Source organism: Cataglyphis hispanica, chromosome 11 (genome assembly GCF_021464435.1).
Source record: "Cataglyphis hispanica isolate Lineage 1 chromosome 11, ULB_Chis1_1.0, whole genome shotgun sequence".
Taxonomy (NCBI): Eukaryota; Metazoa; Arthropoda; class Insecta; order Hymenoptera; family Formicidae; genus Cataglyphis; species Cataglyphis hispanica.
Window position 1 is genome coordinate 1,120,003 of NC_065964.1, and position 14,110 is coordinate 1,134,112.

The window sequence follows — 14,110 nt, forward strand, 5'->3', positions numbered from 1 at the left end:
TGAACGAACGCGATATTGAGGCAAGAGGCGACAAAGACAGAGCGATACATACACGTAAAAAAAAGTAAAGTCGTTAAGCGTAACAAGGAAATAACAGTTTTATTAATTTGAAAATGTTGTGTCCGGATAGACAAAGATAAGCGGTGAATTATTCGGCATCGATAAATTCGCGGAAGCGAGACTGGATATTAGAGATAGCTTAGCGCCGCGGAAAATAAGACGCCGTTAAATCAAGGTCGGTCGGATTTATGCCCGGGCGCAATTATACCGGGTCGATTATCGGACTTTTCGTGGATTAATAATATATCGCTCGCTATCTTAACATGCCATACGTCAATCACATGCATCTAATGCACCCCGAAGCATGCACAGTGCAAGTATAGCTCGCAACGCTCTGTACGATATCCCGTACCAATCGCGAAATCACTCTATTGCTCATCCTTTCTAACGCATATAATTCGACGAAAAAAAATAATAGACAGAAATATATCCGCACGAAACACACTCACACTTAACGGCTAACAAAAGAGATATATAATCGTGAGACACACTCACACTCGGCGACAGACTACTCATGCATACATGATTTAGACGCTAGACGGGCGAGAAATTTCGCGACTACTATATTACGTCGTATTTCCGATCCACGATCTCCAGAGAGACGACTTATGCGGAATGATGATTGAATCTGCGAAACCAATATCTAAGACATTTCGATGTTCGGATCGCTTGCCGACGTGGCCATGTCGCAGTCGCAATTATGCTAAAGACCATTGCACGTTAAAAAATTTTAGTCGTAATCATAAATCCGTAAGTAAATCAACCAATTACAGTTCAAACATTCTTATTGTGTTTTAGAATGTTTGATTGTGATTGGTCAATTTTCTTACGGCCTTACGATTACGACTAAAATTTTTTAACATGCAATGGCCTTACGGACGACGCGATAAACACCAAAATTCCGAGCGGGGCTCGAAGGCGAAATCAACACCAATTGCGGCCACGATGGTAGAACGATTCCGATATCGCGAACGCACGTAGCTATGATACAGCGGGATAACCTCACCGGCAACGATGCTCTCTTCCTGGGAGTCCGGAAGTTCGGTGGCGCATCCACTTTTGGCCTTGTCCTCTTGGGATCCTGCCGCCAACACTCTCGATCGGGATCTCTCCACGCTCGCTCATGCTTGTATTGCTCACGAAAATCATTCTTGCCACACACACGTCTATCGCACGCTAATGTCCGTGCCAGTCTGACCCGGGATCGTCGCGTTTTAGAATCGGTAACGCCGGGTCAGCCGGTGATGCGTGTTATCATCCATCGCCAATCGCGTGATAACACGCGAGGCAGCCGTCAGGCGGCACACTCATGATCGTACCAGGGGCGCGCACACCCCCGAGATCGCGATCAATAATTTTTGCAGGGCCTTTCTGAGGGGGCATCGGCGGGTCCCGACTAGATCTCGGGATCGAGGAACGCTCTGGCGACGATCTCTTTTACTCCCGCCGCGCCTCGCGGTGACGGAGCTCCTTCGGGGTCCTTCGGGGACGCGTCTCCGCACGGTCCTGCGTTCAGGCGCGAGGATCTCCTCGTTCTCTCGCGCTCTTCACCTCATGCTTCAGAATTCGGCTGTTGATGATTCCGTCTCACTTCCTCCCAAAGGTCGCCCCTCATCTTCCGAGCGATCTTGATTGTTGTCTTCTCGGCTGCTTTCGCGTTCCTCTGATAAGGCTCCCGTATCATATCGGAATAAGAGAATAACAAAAGAAATTAAAAATAGCAAAATAAATCCAATAGATAACGCCCCTCTGGAGATTTCGGTACGGCTCTCGCGATTTTTGACTGGCTCGGGCGCGTATTCCGCCCTCAGCGATCGGGAAGAGAACCGGGGGACGTGCGCGGAACGGCGTCACAATATATATATTTATATTATATATATATACATACATATATATATATATATATATATATATATATATATATATATGTATATAGGGTGTATCAAAACAAGTATAGTGTCCTTAAAGTATGGTATTCCTGAATGAATTCTAAAACGATTTTTCCTTTACGAAAATTTGATCTGAAGCTTAGTTTTTAAATTATAAAAGGAAATAGTGAGCGAATTACGGGACGGGTATATATGGTAGGCAGGTGTGGCGCAACTTACCATTCGATGCAGGCGCTTACGCGAGGTGCTCGTTACAGCTGACTCGAGCGCTATAGCGTATTCATCCCGTAAATCGCTCACTATTTCCTTTTATAATTTAAAAACTAAGCTTCAGACGAAATTTTCGTAAAAGAAAAATGATCTTAGAAATCATTCAAAAATACGATCCTTTAAAAACGAACGATTGTTCTAAATCATCCCGTTACGCACTCGATCAGCTGTTTACTATACGCGATGAGTGTGCGTGTGCGTGTGCGTGTGTGTGTGTGTGTCCCCATGTACGCGAACGTGTATTACATACATACATACACGTTTACATACATACACACACAACACACTCTTCTCTCTCTCTCTCTCTCTCTCTCTCTCTCTCTTAACGATCGCGTTTATTCAATAGATCACTACCGATTCACTTAATCACTTGAAAAAACGCCTTATACGTGTACGTATTATTTAACACGGAGAGCGCGCGACGATACAAGCAGATTATTTTGATACTAGCGGTGTTTGCAATCGGCAGCAGGCAGCGCTAGTATCAACATAACCTGCTTCTTGTCGTCGCGCGCTCTCAGTGTCAAATAATACGTACACATATAACGCGTTTTTTCAAGTGATTAAGTGAATCGGTAGTGATTTATTGTGAATAAACGCGATCGTTATAATCGTTATAATCGTTAATCAATTTATCGATTCAATGCGTGAGTATAAAAGTGTAAAAGTATCGATACAAAATAATTGATAAAAAACTCGTGCTGTCCACGGCTGTGCAGCAATATTTTGTTTAATAATTTTATTTATGAAGAATCTTTACAAGGTAAGAATAAGTAAATTAGCGAACGAGTGAGAGGGTGAATGAGTGAGTGAGCGAGCGAGCGAGCGAGCAAGCAAACAGCATTAGAGAGCGAGAAAGAGAGAGAGAGAGAGAGAGTGTATGTGTGTAAACGTATGTATGTAATACGCGTACACGTACGCGTACATACACACACACATACACACACACACTCATCGCGTATAGCAAACAGCTGATCGAGTGCTTAACGGGATGATTTAGAACAATCGTTTGTTTTTAAAGGATCGTATTTTTGAATGATTTCTAAGATCATTTTTCCTTTACAAAAATTTCGTCTGCAGCTTAGTTTGTAAGTTATAAATGGAAATAGTGATCGAATTACGGGACGGATACGCTGTAGCGCTCGATCAGCTATAGCGAGCGCCTCGTGTAAGCGCCTGCATCGGACGGTGAGTTGCGCCGCCCCTGCCTACCATATGTACCCATCCCGTAATTCACTCACTATTTCCTTTTATAATTAAAAAACTAAGCTTCACATCAAATTTTCGTAAAGGAAAAATCGTCTTAGAATTTATTCAGGAATACGACCCTTTAAGGACATTATACTTGTTTCGATACATCCTGTATATATATTTAATGAATCTCAATAATTATTAGGAAAATCGTAAAATGGTAAAGGAACTTCCTACTTACTTTGACATCCTTTATATGTACATCACGGGTGATCCGCGAATTATGGGATACCCTGTATATACATATATATATATGCAGGGTGTCCGGAGTCAATCGCATCACCCGTCGTGTGCAGGTAGAGCAGGCAAAACTGAGAAGAAAAGTCCTGTACCATTTTTTTCGATTACGCTTGTGACGGGCCGCTTCACGAGCGTGAATGCGCGAACAGTACAGTCGGGATCAGGGTTCGTGAAGGGTGAGACACACGATCGATTAAGTTGTTAATTTAAATCGTTTATTTGCCTTTATCGACAATGATCAGTTACAGCTATTTACAACTACAAGGTCTTTTAATTTGCGGTGTTGTGACGCGAGGCGAGACGGGCGTGCCAATGTCGTTCGGCTTTGTCGATGACGCGGAGCGTGCGGGACGCGGGCGCGTTTTGTTGACGCGCCGAATCTCGAAGGCACAGGGCGTGTGCGGTAGAGTGGGCGCGTTATTCTTAACTCGCGCGTTACAATTGAGTTATGGCGCGGAGTGCGCGGTAATGCGAACGGTGAGGCCACCGTGCGTGATTATCGATACTTCGCGTATCGGAGCGTCGGCGTACGATCAGCTGTTATTTCGCATAATGTGTAAAATTATAAATCGCCGTACAGTAAGTGTCGTTATTACTGTTTATCAGTGCTAGATGATCAGACGTAAGACGATGCAGGACTGCGGTGACGCGACGCGGATCATCAGATTCTTTCGGGGATGCGCCTAGCGCGGAGTTCGGAAGGTCGGATGGCAGGACTGTAAGACCCGAGTATACTCGGGAAGAGCGGCGAACTCGTCCGCTCTCGTACTATACGGAGGTAATTCGGGAGGATTCGTAGGCGAGCATGTGTCAAGAATACTCGGCGGAGGATACGAACTCGTCAACTTCCTGTGCACTGCTGTTCTAGCGGTTTTCTGGTGTGTTCTCAGAGCGTACGGATCAAGACGGATCAGGTACCGATCTGGTGTCGCGGACTTTTTATATTCGTCGTGACGGACCCGCATCGTTTAACGGTACCCCGGTGGTGGGGGAAACGACGCGGGATTTTTTGATACCGAGCGCTCGGAGCTTGTCGGGAGTGCTCGATGTCGCTCAGTTAGCGAAAGCCGTATAACGGCTGTATACCGGTTCGACAAAAATAGGACGCTAAGCGCTCTCTCTGCCGCTGCCCGGCTGATGTTCACTGATTTCCGACGGGCGATATGTCGGGAATGATGGGGATGCATCGTTACACGCTTAATAAAAGAGTTATTATTGAGTGAAGTCTGGCAATTCAGCGCCGACTTTTAGCTCGACGCACGTCAATAAGCCGCGCGCCTAACATGTGTGCGTGAGCGCTCAGCTGTTTACAGCGTCTCACTGACGTGCGTCTGGCTAAAGATCGGCGATGATTGGTCAAACTTTGCTCAATAATAATTCTCTTATTACTTATTACTTAAGCGTCTTATTACTTAAGAGTTATAAAAAAAGATACTTTTCTCCTCAGTTTTATCTGCTTTATCTGCATACGACGGGTGATGCGATTGACGCCGGACACCCTGTATATATATATATATATATACAGGGTGTCCGATAGTCGGGATTACCCTTTAAGGAAGGTAGAGGGTGTTATTCTGAATAGAAAAGTCCTGTACCATTTTGTGATTTTCTCAATATTTAAGAAAATATTAATTTTAAAAGATCAGCCAACGAAGTGCCGCGAAAGCTCGTGGCGCGAAATGCCTCCCACTGTCAATTGATACTCGGTCCGCGGCGAAGCAATGGGAGGAGCAGTTTGCGAGCATGCTTCGCTATGGCAACCAAAAGAAATACACACATAATGCGCACTCCGTTTTATGTATGTGATCTTTTCATTATGTATGTATTTTTTTCGGTTGCCATAGCGAAGCATGCTCGCAAACTGCTCCTCCCATTGCTTCGCCGCGGACCGAGTATCAATTGACAGTGGGAGGCATTTCGCGCACGAGCTTTTCGCGGCACTTCGTTGGCTGATCTTTTAAAATTAATATTTTCTTAAATATTGAGAAAATCACAAAATGGTACAGGACTTTTCTATTCAGAATAACACCCTCTATCTTCCCTTAAAGGGTAATCCGAGAATTATCGGACACCCTGTATATATATATATACAGGGTGTCCTAGAGCACGTGACAAAGCTCGTGAGCGGGTAGAGTACAGTAAACTGAACAGAAAAGTTTTTTATCATTTTGTCCTATAACGCTTAATAAAGGAGTTATTATTGAGTAAAGTCTGATCAATCATCGCCGATTTTTAGCCGCATGTCAAAGAGCCGCGCTGTGACAGTTGAGTGTTCATGCACACTACCAGGTGCGTGGCTCACTGACATGTACCCGGCTAAAGATCGCCGATGATTGACTAGATTTTATTCAATAATAACTCTTTTATTAAGTGTTATAGGAGAAAATGGTAAAGGATTTTTCTGTTCAGTTTACTGTGCTCTATCCGCTCATGAGCGTACACAGGTCTGGGACACCCCATATACAGGGGTGTATACAGGGTGAGTTTTTTAACTTGAGACTGCAAAATATCTGTCAAAATAAGCATTGTATGAAATAAATGTTCCAAATCCACAATATTTTCGAGGGAGCAATTTCATCCCGCAAAACTTAGCCGCCTATCACCCCCTCTGGGGGTGATGCTGAGGGTAACTTTGAAATATTAAATGGGAACCCCTACTTTTTATTGCAGATTCGGATTTTACGTAAAAAAACACGTAAATTTTGTTTAAACTTTTTTTATTTATTTCTGATAGATGGTGTTGCATTTGACGAAAATTGGTTAATAGTTTTAACCAATAAATTGATTAATAGATGCAAAAGAGTGAGTCTCGATTGCGCACATTACAGATCGGACATGACAAAATTTTCCGATTGGACACAGACCCGATCGGACATAGTCCCGATCGGACATAGGCTTGATCGGACACAGATCCAATCGAGCACAGTTCCGATTGGACATATGGTTGCAAATGGGCCCGTGTCCGATCAGGTCGGTGTCCAATTTGTCATATGTGTCCGATCGAAACTGTGTCCGATTGAGTTTATGTCCGATCGAGTCTATGTCCGATTGGGATTGTGTCCGATAGCAACAGTATGTGCCCAATCGGACTGTGTCGATCGGGAAATTTTGTCGTGTCCGATCCGTAATGTGCGCAAACGGGACGATCCCTAATTTTCTAGTAGTTGAGCCCCGCAGACAGAGGTGGAACACACTGCCTCCACTGCAAACACTTTTTTATTGCAAAGGGAGATCCCACATGGGTTTACAATGGGAAGCGAGGTCTTACGTGGGTGTACAATTTTCGCAAAGCGAGATTCAACTTAAATGTTTGTATTGGTGCTCTCTTATATAATTTTTTTTTTATTTCTCAAAATTGGGATTACGGGCAATTTATTTCTTACATTAAATAGAACTTATGTATAAAATTACAGATCAATCTGAGCAGAGGTTATTCGGAAGTATATATCCTAGAATTGATTTTAGTTGATAAATGCTGTTATAAAAACAAAATTTATTTCCCAAAGTTGGGACTAATGTGCACTTTATTCAAAAACAACTCACGTGTAAAATTTTAGGTCAATTAAAAGCAGGGGGCATTCAAAAGTCTAAAGATTTCTTTAATATCAAAATTTTTTGATCAAGAGAAGAGCTAATTAAGAGCTTGGCACGGTATTCGCAAGTATAAATTGTGTTAAATTTTGTTTATTAAACGAATATTTTTTTTGGATTTGGACCTTCTTCAGTTCTTAATTAACCCTTCTCTTGATCAATATAATTATACAGTATACATAGTTTGAGCTTTATAATTATCAAAATTTTTTATATAATCCATATAATATATATCATCAGTTTATTAAACAAAGAAAATTCTTAATTTATAGATTAAAATTAAAGATAACTGAATTAATAATTGGTTTGTATTTTATAAAATAAAAAATATATTTTTCAGCTGTTTTTTTTACACACAAATAGATAAATATAAATAAATAAAATATATTCAATTGCTTAAATAATTATTTAACAACTAATATATTTTTGATCTTATGAAATATATTTCTTGTATTTGGTACAATTAGTACACACACAAAGTTGAGAATATAATATAGATTCAACAATTTATAAATAATAGTTTAATTTTTAATTTTTATGAAAAAAGCAGCCTGAATCTATATAATACTAGTTATAAGATTGATGCAGTCACTTTAAATTGTACATAAAATGATAATATTCCACGGAGATTAACAAACTTACTATTAACCTTAAAAATATTCGCCCAAGCCATGCAGAAAATGTTTGTAATATAATCCGTTTTAATCGGTTCAATTCGCACTCAGATTGAAAAGTATTCGATTTCAATTCCGAACGAATTGTAATCGGTTTTAATATTGCTTTTGTGGATTATTTTCAATCCGAAATCATTACATTCTAATTCATATTGTTGTAAATCCAAATTAACACGAATAATTGGATGGATATATAATCCAAAATAATCAAATTTAAATTCAATTTGACTAATTTCAATCGGTTTTAATATTGTATTTTTTGTGCAGAAATTCCGGTCAATCCGGATTACTTTTTTTTAAATCTGTTTTAATCGAACATTTTCGGCAGGGCAGCTATTAAAAACAAATATGCGATTTAGGCGGATTATTTTGGATTATATATCCAACCGATTATTCGTGAATAATAATAATAATTCGCGAGAGCGATATTAAAACCGATTATAATTCGTTCGGAATTAAAATCAATTACTTTTTAATCCGCGCCGAGATTAAAAAGTAAAACCGATTAAAACGGATTATGTTTTAATCGGTTTTAATCGAACATTTTCGGCAGAGTTCGAAAGATATTAATTTCTGAAGAACTAAGAATGAATAATTTTGAAATAATTCAGGCTGTCTTTATTGTTTTATAGTAATCAAAATCTAATTATTAAATGTTTCAAAATTATAGCCTTCAACCCCGAAACAAGCATATATTGCACGTATCAAGAGAATGAGTGGTTAGTAGTATAGGGACAACTATAGTGAGACAGTCCCTCTTTTTCCCCCTTGGCGCCAGCCCCCCGCTGTGCTCCCTTCTCCCCTGCCCCCCTGCGCAGGTACCTGAGAAAAAAAGAGTGGGGAGTCGTGGACGTCCACGAGGCAATTTTTTAATTTTAAAATTTTTTTAAGAGTAGGGGGGAGTCGTGGACGTCCACGAGGCAATTTTTTTATTTTTTATTTTTTCCTGGGCTGGAAATACTCGGGCTGGAACCTGGGTCCTCTGCTTTTCTGGTCGGGGTCCTAGTGCGGTGGGCTAACTGAAATCTTACAAGAGTGAGAGTTAGATGGGGCATTTAAGCGAGGAGTAGGTCTCTCCGGCCCGGGGACCGAGCGCTCCGATTGGTTTCTCCTATAGTTGCCGGCTGTTTGATTGGTTCCGACGAGCTGGAAAAACGAGAGAGAAAATAGAGTGAGAGAGAAAGTCGACAAGATGTCCGACGTGTCAGCAGCCGGTAAAATATCGACCGCCGAAGACAGCAGAGATGACCCATTGCATTCCCCTCCTCCTTCTCCCCAGCCCTGTGGAAAATCGAAAAATATCGCTCGACATACGGCATCTCTCGCCTTCGACCGTCCTTACGGAAAAGCTTCGTACTGCAGCGAGCGTGTCGCCCGCTCTTTCCTTCTTGCTGAAAAAAGAAAAATCGTCTAGTGCGGAATTATCAGATATCTAGGTATACAAACGAAATACGAAGCGTTCATGATCGGACATGATTGTCCCGCCGGTCGAGTCATGCAACGCGATGTCGTCATCGGAGACGATACGCTATCGGAGATTGAAAGAGCTATGGCGCCGCAGAGTCTAGGAAGGAAAGAAGGAAGGAGAGAAAAGGAAAAAATTGAACGTTTTCAGGTAATATTTAAGATTAATAACATTTTTATTTACGCTACAGAAATGTTTTGTACAATTTTCTTACATTAAAATTTTTTTTTTATGTTTTGGCGAAGGCCTCCTCGACCATGCTTAATAATTCCCCGTCGGGGATGTGGTTAAATGAAATTTGTGGTGATACAGGTGGTGTATCCTTCAGAATAATTGTTATATCGGAAGAGGAGGATGACGGTGGAGAATCATCCCGAATGTATTCCGGTGAGTAACATGATCGAGGAAAAGTAGTCGCCGAAGGTAGTCGCCCGATGTCCTTTTTGTCACAGCCGATGAAAATGACATCGGCTCGTTCACGGGTTGAATATCTTTTTTTCCTTCGCGGCAGCAACGCTTGAGGGGGGTAGGAGCATAATAGTATTCCTTGCCCGATCTAGTTTTCACTGCGCAAAAAAGACAAAAATATTAATTAATAAATGTTATTAAAATAAAAGCAAAGTATTAAAATGAATAAAATTTATTATTAAACACTTACTTTTATTGTCCTGCAGGCAAATTTTTGACGCGAGAGATGTCCAGGATATTCCAAGCAGGTACAGTAGATGATGTTTGCCGATAACTGAAATTTCCTAGCGAAGATTGAAGGAAAACTGTCTCTAAATCCTAAGGCTTCTCTTTTTATATTTTTTTCCGAAGGCGTATTCTAAATTTTAACAAATTAGAATTGTATGAAGCATAAGTGGGGAACCAACGATTTTAGTGAATTAGAAAAGTAGACGTATGGCGATGCCAGAGTGGTGATAATAGAGGCGTCTTGAAAAATACAGGTGGCGTGGTGGAGGAATATGACGTCATATCGTCGAAAAAAGAAAGCATGAAAAAATCAAACAATTTAAGTAAAAATCTCACATTTTTATAATTATTTTTATAATTATTTTACATATAATTAAAATATTATACTACTGTATTTTTTATAACATTACAATTTGAATTACATTATTAAACGTAACAGCGCATAGCATACAATGTTTCATTTGTTTCTTTTTTTGCAAAGAAAAATTTTACGAAATAACCGTACAATTAAACGATCGTTATGTTCGCAATCTTCGGTAAAAAGACTAAGAAATCGATTAAGATCATAACCATTGCACATATAATATAAAAATACGCAACTATAGTGTCCGCATGTTTGCGAAAAAAATCCTTGCAATTGTCGAGTATTCCAGTGATGAATAATGGAGTTTCGGCGGAGTCGAAGGAGAAATCCAGAGTGCAAGGGAGGTATTCCGTAGCTGTCAAAGTAGGTGGCTGTGCCATGCTCATCGAGGAAGAAGGCGACCCAATGTTCTCCAAGTCGATTGTGCTCGTCTGCATTAGCGACGATAGCTGTCGACCGTGTCTACACCCTCGGGACTCTGTCGGCAGGATAAACTCCCGCGTGTCTGGCATTGATGTGTCGTAATGCTTGTAAAATTTCGCGAGAGTTCATTTTTTTGATTCGACGGCAAGCGTACGAGTGGTATTATATATTCGATAACTTCAGTATTTACCTCTTTCGGTTTCTCGTTTTGATCATCTTGTATCGCCGAGTCTTCAATGCCTGCTTGCACGGAGATAGTAGTTGTTTCGATTTTGTTCTTGTCCATCATCGACGATAATTCAAATTTTTTTTCTTTTTCTTCCTTTTTTTCTTCTTTAATCGGCCTCACAAAATTTTCTTTTTTCTCTATTTCGCTATTTGACAGCGTTTTAATATTTTCATTTATGATATAAGAAATATCATCTGCATTACTGATTTCCTCGTTTTTGTCATAGGATATTTCACATTTATCCGGAGTGTGACAAGTTGGAGTACTATTGTTCCCAATGCCGTCGACGAAATTATTTTGCTCGAGTATCCAACATTTTAATTTGTTCGCGTTGCGTAATGCACAATGAAAGATTCCGAATTTTCGAAATCCGTGATAACCACAATATCGTCCGCGTTCTTCTCTCGACGTTAGATTTTTAAATGCAGGGGAAATATCTTCCAAATTATATATATCTCTGGAGAGTAAATTTCTCAAATAGCTTGCTTTTTCACATCCTCTGACATAAATATATCGGGCATGTCTTGTTATTTCGCGTAGATGCGTTGTAAAATATTTCGGATTAGCTTCGCCGTCGAACCATTCAATACCATGATAATTTCGCGTGAGCCAATTATTTTGTCGTCTTACATTTTCCGGTAATTCGCCAAACGAATGCGGGGGCATCATAATCCAATGTCCGACAATTGGCGCGTCAACGGCGACAACGGCAACTTCTTTAGGGATAAATTTCTCGCGAGCATCACGGAAACCCTGTATGTCGACGATTATATCCATAATGCGAAAACCTGTGTGCTCTGGATAGCTAGTTTTAAACTCTTCGCGAAGCGTCGATACTCGTGTCTCGAATGAAACTGAAATCTTTTTTACCGTACTGCATGTTTTTTGATACGTAGCACGTTGATGTTTGCGATTTTGATCGCTTGTGGTGGGGGAAAATTGTGAGAAAATTTGTTGAGTATTACATTATAGAGAACGACGGAAATCTAGCTGGCAAAATCGACAATGACTTGCCGGGATGAGTCAATTTCTATGACATTATCAAACTCTGCGTAAATAATACAGTTAACGGTCTCGGTGAGTGCCTTCTCAAATCGCACTTCTAATCGTAAACTACCATGTTTCACAAGATTCCAATGTCCTGCATAATTAGCCGATAAGTCGGGCGTAAGATCAAAAGCGAATAGCGTATAACCCTTTGAATAATCATCTCTGCTTATAGAATTTCCTTCATTCAAAAAATGAATACCTGTTCCCGTGAAGAGCGTTTGATAAGCTTCGACGTAAAGCGATTCTTCTGTCGAGAAAGCGGGTTGTAACGGTCTACTGGGAATTTGCATGCCGTCGACGTACAGCGAGAAGAAATTTATTCCGTAATTTTTGAAATTAAACGGATTTAATTTTCTATCGCCGTTAAATGCTTTATTATTGACAAAACCGACTATTATTCTTTTCGGAAGTTGACCAAGTATTACATTATCTAACGATTCGCCCACAACACCGCTATGGATCGTGAATGTTTTAACCTCGACCCTCGTGAGCGGATATTTGGCCGTAACTTTACTCAGCATTCTTGCATGTGCGAGCAATAATCCGGCGCTTATTTTCGCTCTTCTCACTAGCAGACTCGCATCCAGTATATGAATTTTCGACGACGCACCGTTACTATCCATAAGACAGAACGAATCTTTCGAACGAACGAGCCTCAAACGTACTTCTACACCGTTAATTAAAAATTTGTCTTGATTGAAAACATCACAATGGAGATGACCTATAAGATCTAACGCTCGTCCTCCTCGAATGTAACGAGCGCGTCTCACGAGAGCGGAATTTGCCGTTTTTGATTCCACCGGTTCGTCCATTCGTCCGGGAGTATCCGCGTCCCATAGACATGAGGTTAGATGGGAAGTTTTTGCCGGTGAAGAATAATTTAACAACGCCTCGATGTAGGCGCGGTACGCGTAAGCGTTGTTTGGTGGCGATACGAGCTTTTGATTGAAATACACGTCGATCTGATTGAAGATGGAATGAAGTAAATGATTTACGGGGCCTACATTGTCCGTCGATGCGCTGCCGCCTGCGCTCGTAACGTGTCCTGTGGAATCGCCTGACGTTTCTACGCGTACGCGAAGACTCAGCATGGTGTGCGTGAGATCTAAATATTCTTCTCCGTGACCGGGAATGACGAATTCTATCGGCGAGTCGTCCGAGAGCGAAGTCACGGGTTTGTAATGAATCCATTGTGAACTCTCGATACTAGTTTGCGTGGGTGGTAAGGAGAAGAGGTCGAGTTCACTCTTTAAACACTCGCTCGAATGCGTATGAAGAAAGGACATGTCTTTTAATTAGCGTAAATTTTACTTTCTCGTCGCTGTAATTTCCGCTTTCAAAGATTATATTTATACGAGCGTTTAAGAAAATATGTCGGATACGGTGCGCTTTTTACCGATTTTACGGCGTTTCGTGGATGTCTTAAGCCTTTTCACTGCTTTTTTCCTCCCCCTCCTCTTATTGCCCGCCGACCGCGTATTGGTTTTTTTCTTTCCGCGAGTCTTGATCTTCGACGAATTTTTCTTATACGTCCCGCGACGTTTACGCGATCCCGCAGATTTAGCGATGCACGTATTGAGCCCGACGAAAGGAAACTGAGCTACATGCATTTTCGCATCCGTCTTATATCCTGAACCTTTCATTAGACTGCTTATTTTTTCTTTAGCTTTTCTCTTAAGATTGTTGCGCGATTCTTCGAATCGATGTTTGGCCGCTACCTTAAACGGCATATTATTTTCAACATCGTCGATTATATTAACGCCGGCGCGTAAAGCTTCTTTCCCCACAGCCCGTACGCCTCTACTTAAATAGGGTAGTACACGTCTGAACAATCCTCCGAGAAAACTGCCGATGCCATGACCGCGTTGATAGGACGAACCAACGAAAACTCGCGGAATTCCGCCACCC

General features: G+C 41.1%; 3 protein-coding genes across 3 annotated transcripts; 1 reads left to right on the top strand and 2 right to left on the bottom strand.

The window, feature by feature from the left end:
• The first annotated feature begins 8,903 nt into the window (after positions 1-8,903).
• Positions 8,904-10,212, top strand: LOC126853015 (uncharacterized). The gene is made up of 3 exons (XM_050598394.1): positions 8,904-9,590; positions 9,686-9,827; positions 10,115-10,212. The coding sequence occupies exons 1-3, from the start codon at positions 9,438-9,440 to the stop codon at positions 10,180-10,182; spliced, it is 363 nt and encodes a 120-aa protein (XP_050454351.1). The 5' UTR covers positions 8,904-9,437; the 3' UTR covers positions 10,183-10,212.
• A 944-nt stretch (positions 10,213-11,156) lies between these two features.
• Positions 11,157-12,075, bottom strand: LOC126852923 (uncharacterized). Its single transcript, XM_050598217.1, has 2 exons — positions 11,271-12,075; positions 11,157-11,163 (listed from the first exon to the last, which is right to left on the bottom strand). The coding sequence occupies exons 1-2, from the start codon at positions 11,927-11,929 to the stop codon at positions 11,157-11,159; spliced, it is 666 nt and encodes a 221-aa protein (XP_050454174.1). The 5' UTR covers positions 11,930-12,075.
• Positions 12,076-12,138: 63 nt separating this feature from the next.
• On the bottom strand, positions 12,139-13,488 carry LOC126852924 (uncharacterized protein F54H12.2-like). Its single transcript, XM_050598218.1, has 2 exons — positions 12,591-13,488; positions 12,139-12,401 (listed from the first exon to the last, which is right to left on the bottom strand). Exons 1-2 carry the CDS (start codon positions 13,486-13,488, stop codon positions 12,139-12,141), a joined length of 1,161 nt encoding a protein of 386 aa, XP_050454175.1.
• Positions 13,489-14,110: the final 622 nt, after the last annotated feature.

Bases quoted from the DNA above. Each gene is read 5' to 3' on its own strand.
- LOC126853015 (XM_050598394.1), top strand. From the start codon at position 9,438: ATGATCGGACATGATTGTCCCGCCGGTCGAGTCATGCAACGCGATGTC. The intron at 9,591-9,685 runs GTAATATTTAAG...GTTTTGGCGAAG, and splicing joins AAAAAATTGAACGTTTTCAG to GCCTCCTCGACCATGCTTAA. The intron at 9,828-10,114 runs GTGAGTAACATG...ATTGTCCTGCAG, and splicing joins ATCATCCCGAATGTATTCCG to GCAAATTTTTGACGCGAGAG.
- LOC126852923 (XM_050598217.1), bottom strand. From the start codon at position 11,929: ATGGATATAATCGTCGACATACAGGGTTTCCGTGATGCTCGCGAGAAA.
- LOC126852924 (XM_050598218.1), bottom strand. From the start codon at position 13,488: ATGTCCTTTCTTCATACGCATTCGAGCGAGTGTTTAAAGAGTGAACTC. The intron at 12,402-12,590 runs GTTTTGTCAATA...TCACGGGAACAG, and splicing joins TCCGAAAAGAATAATAGTCG to GTATTCATTTTTTGAATGAA.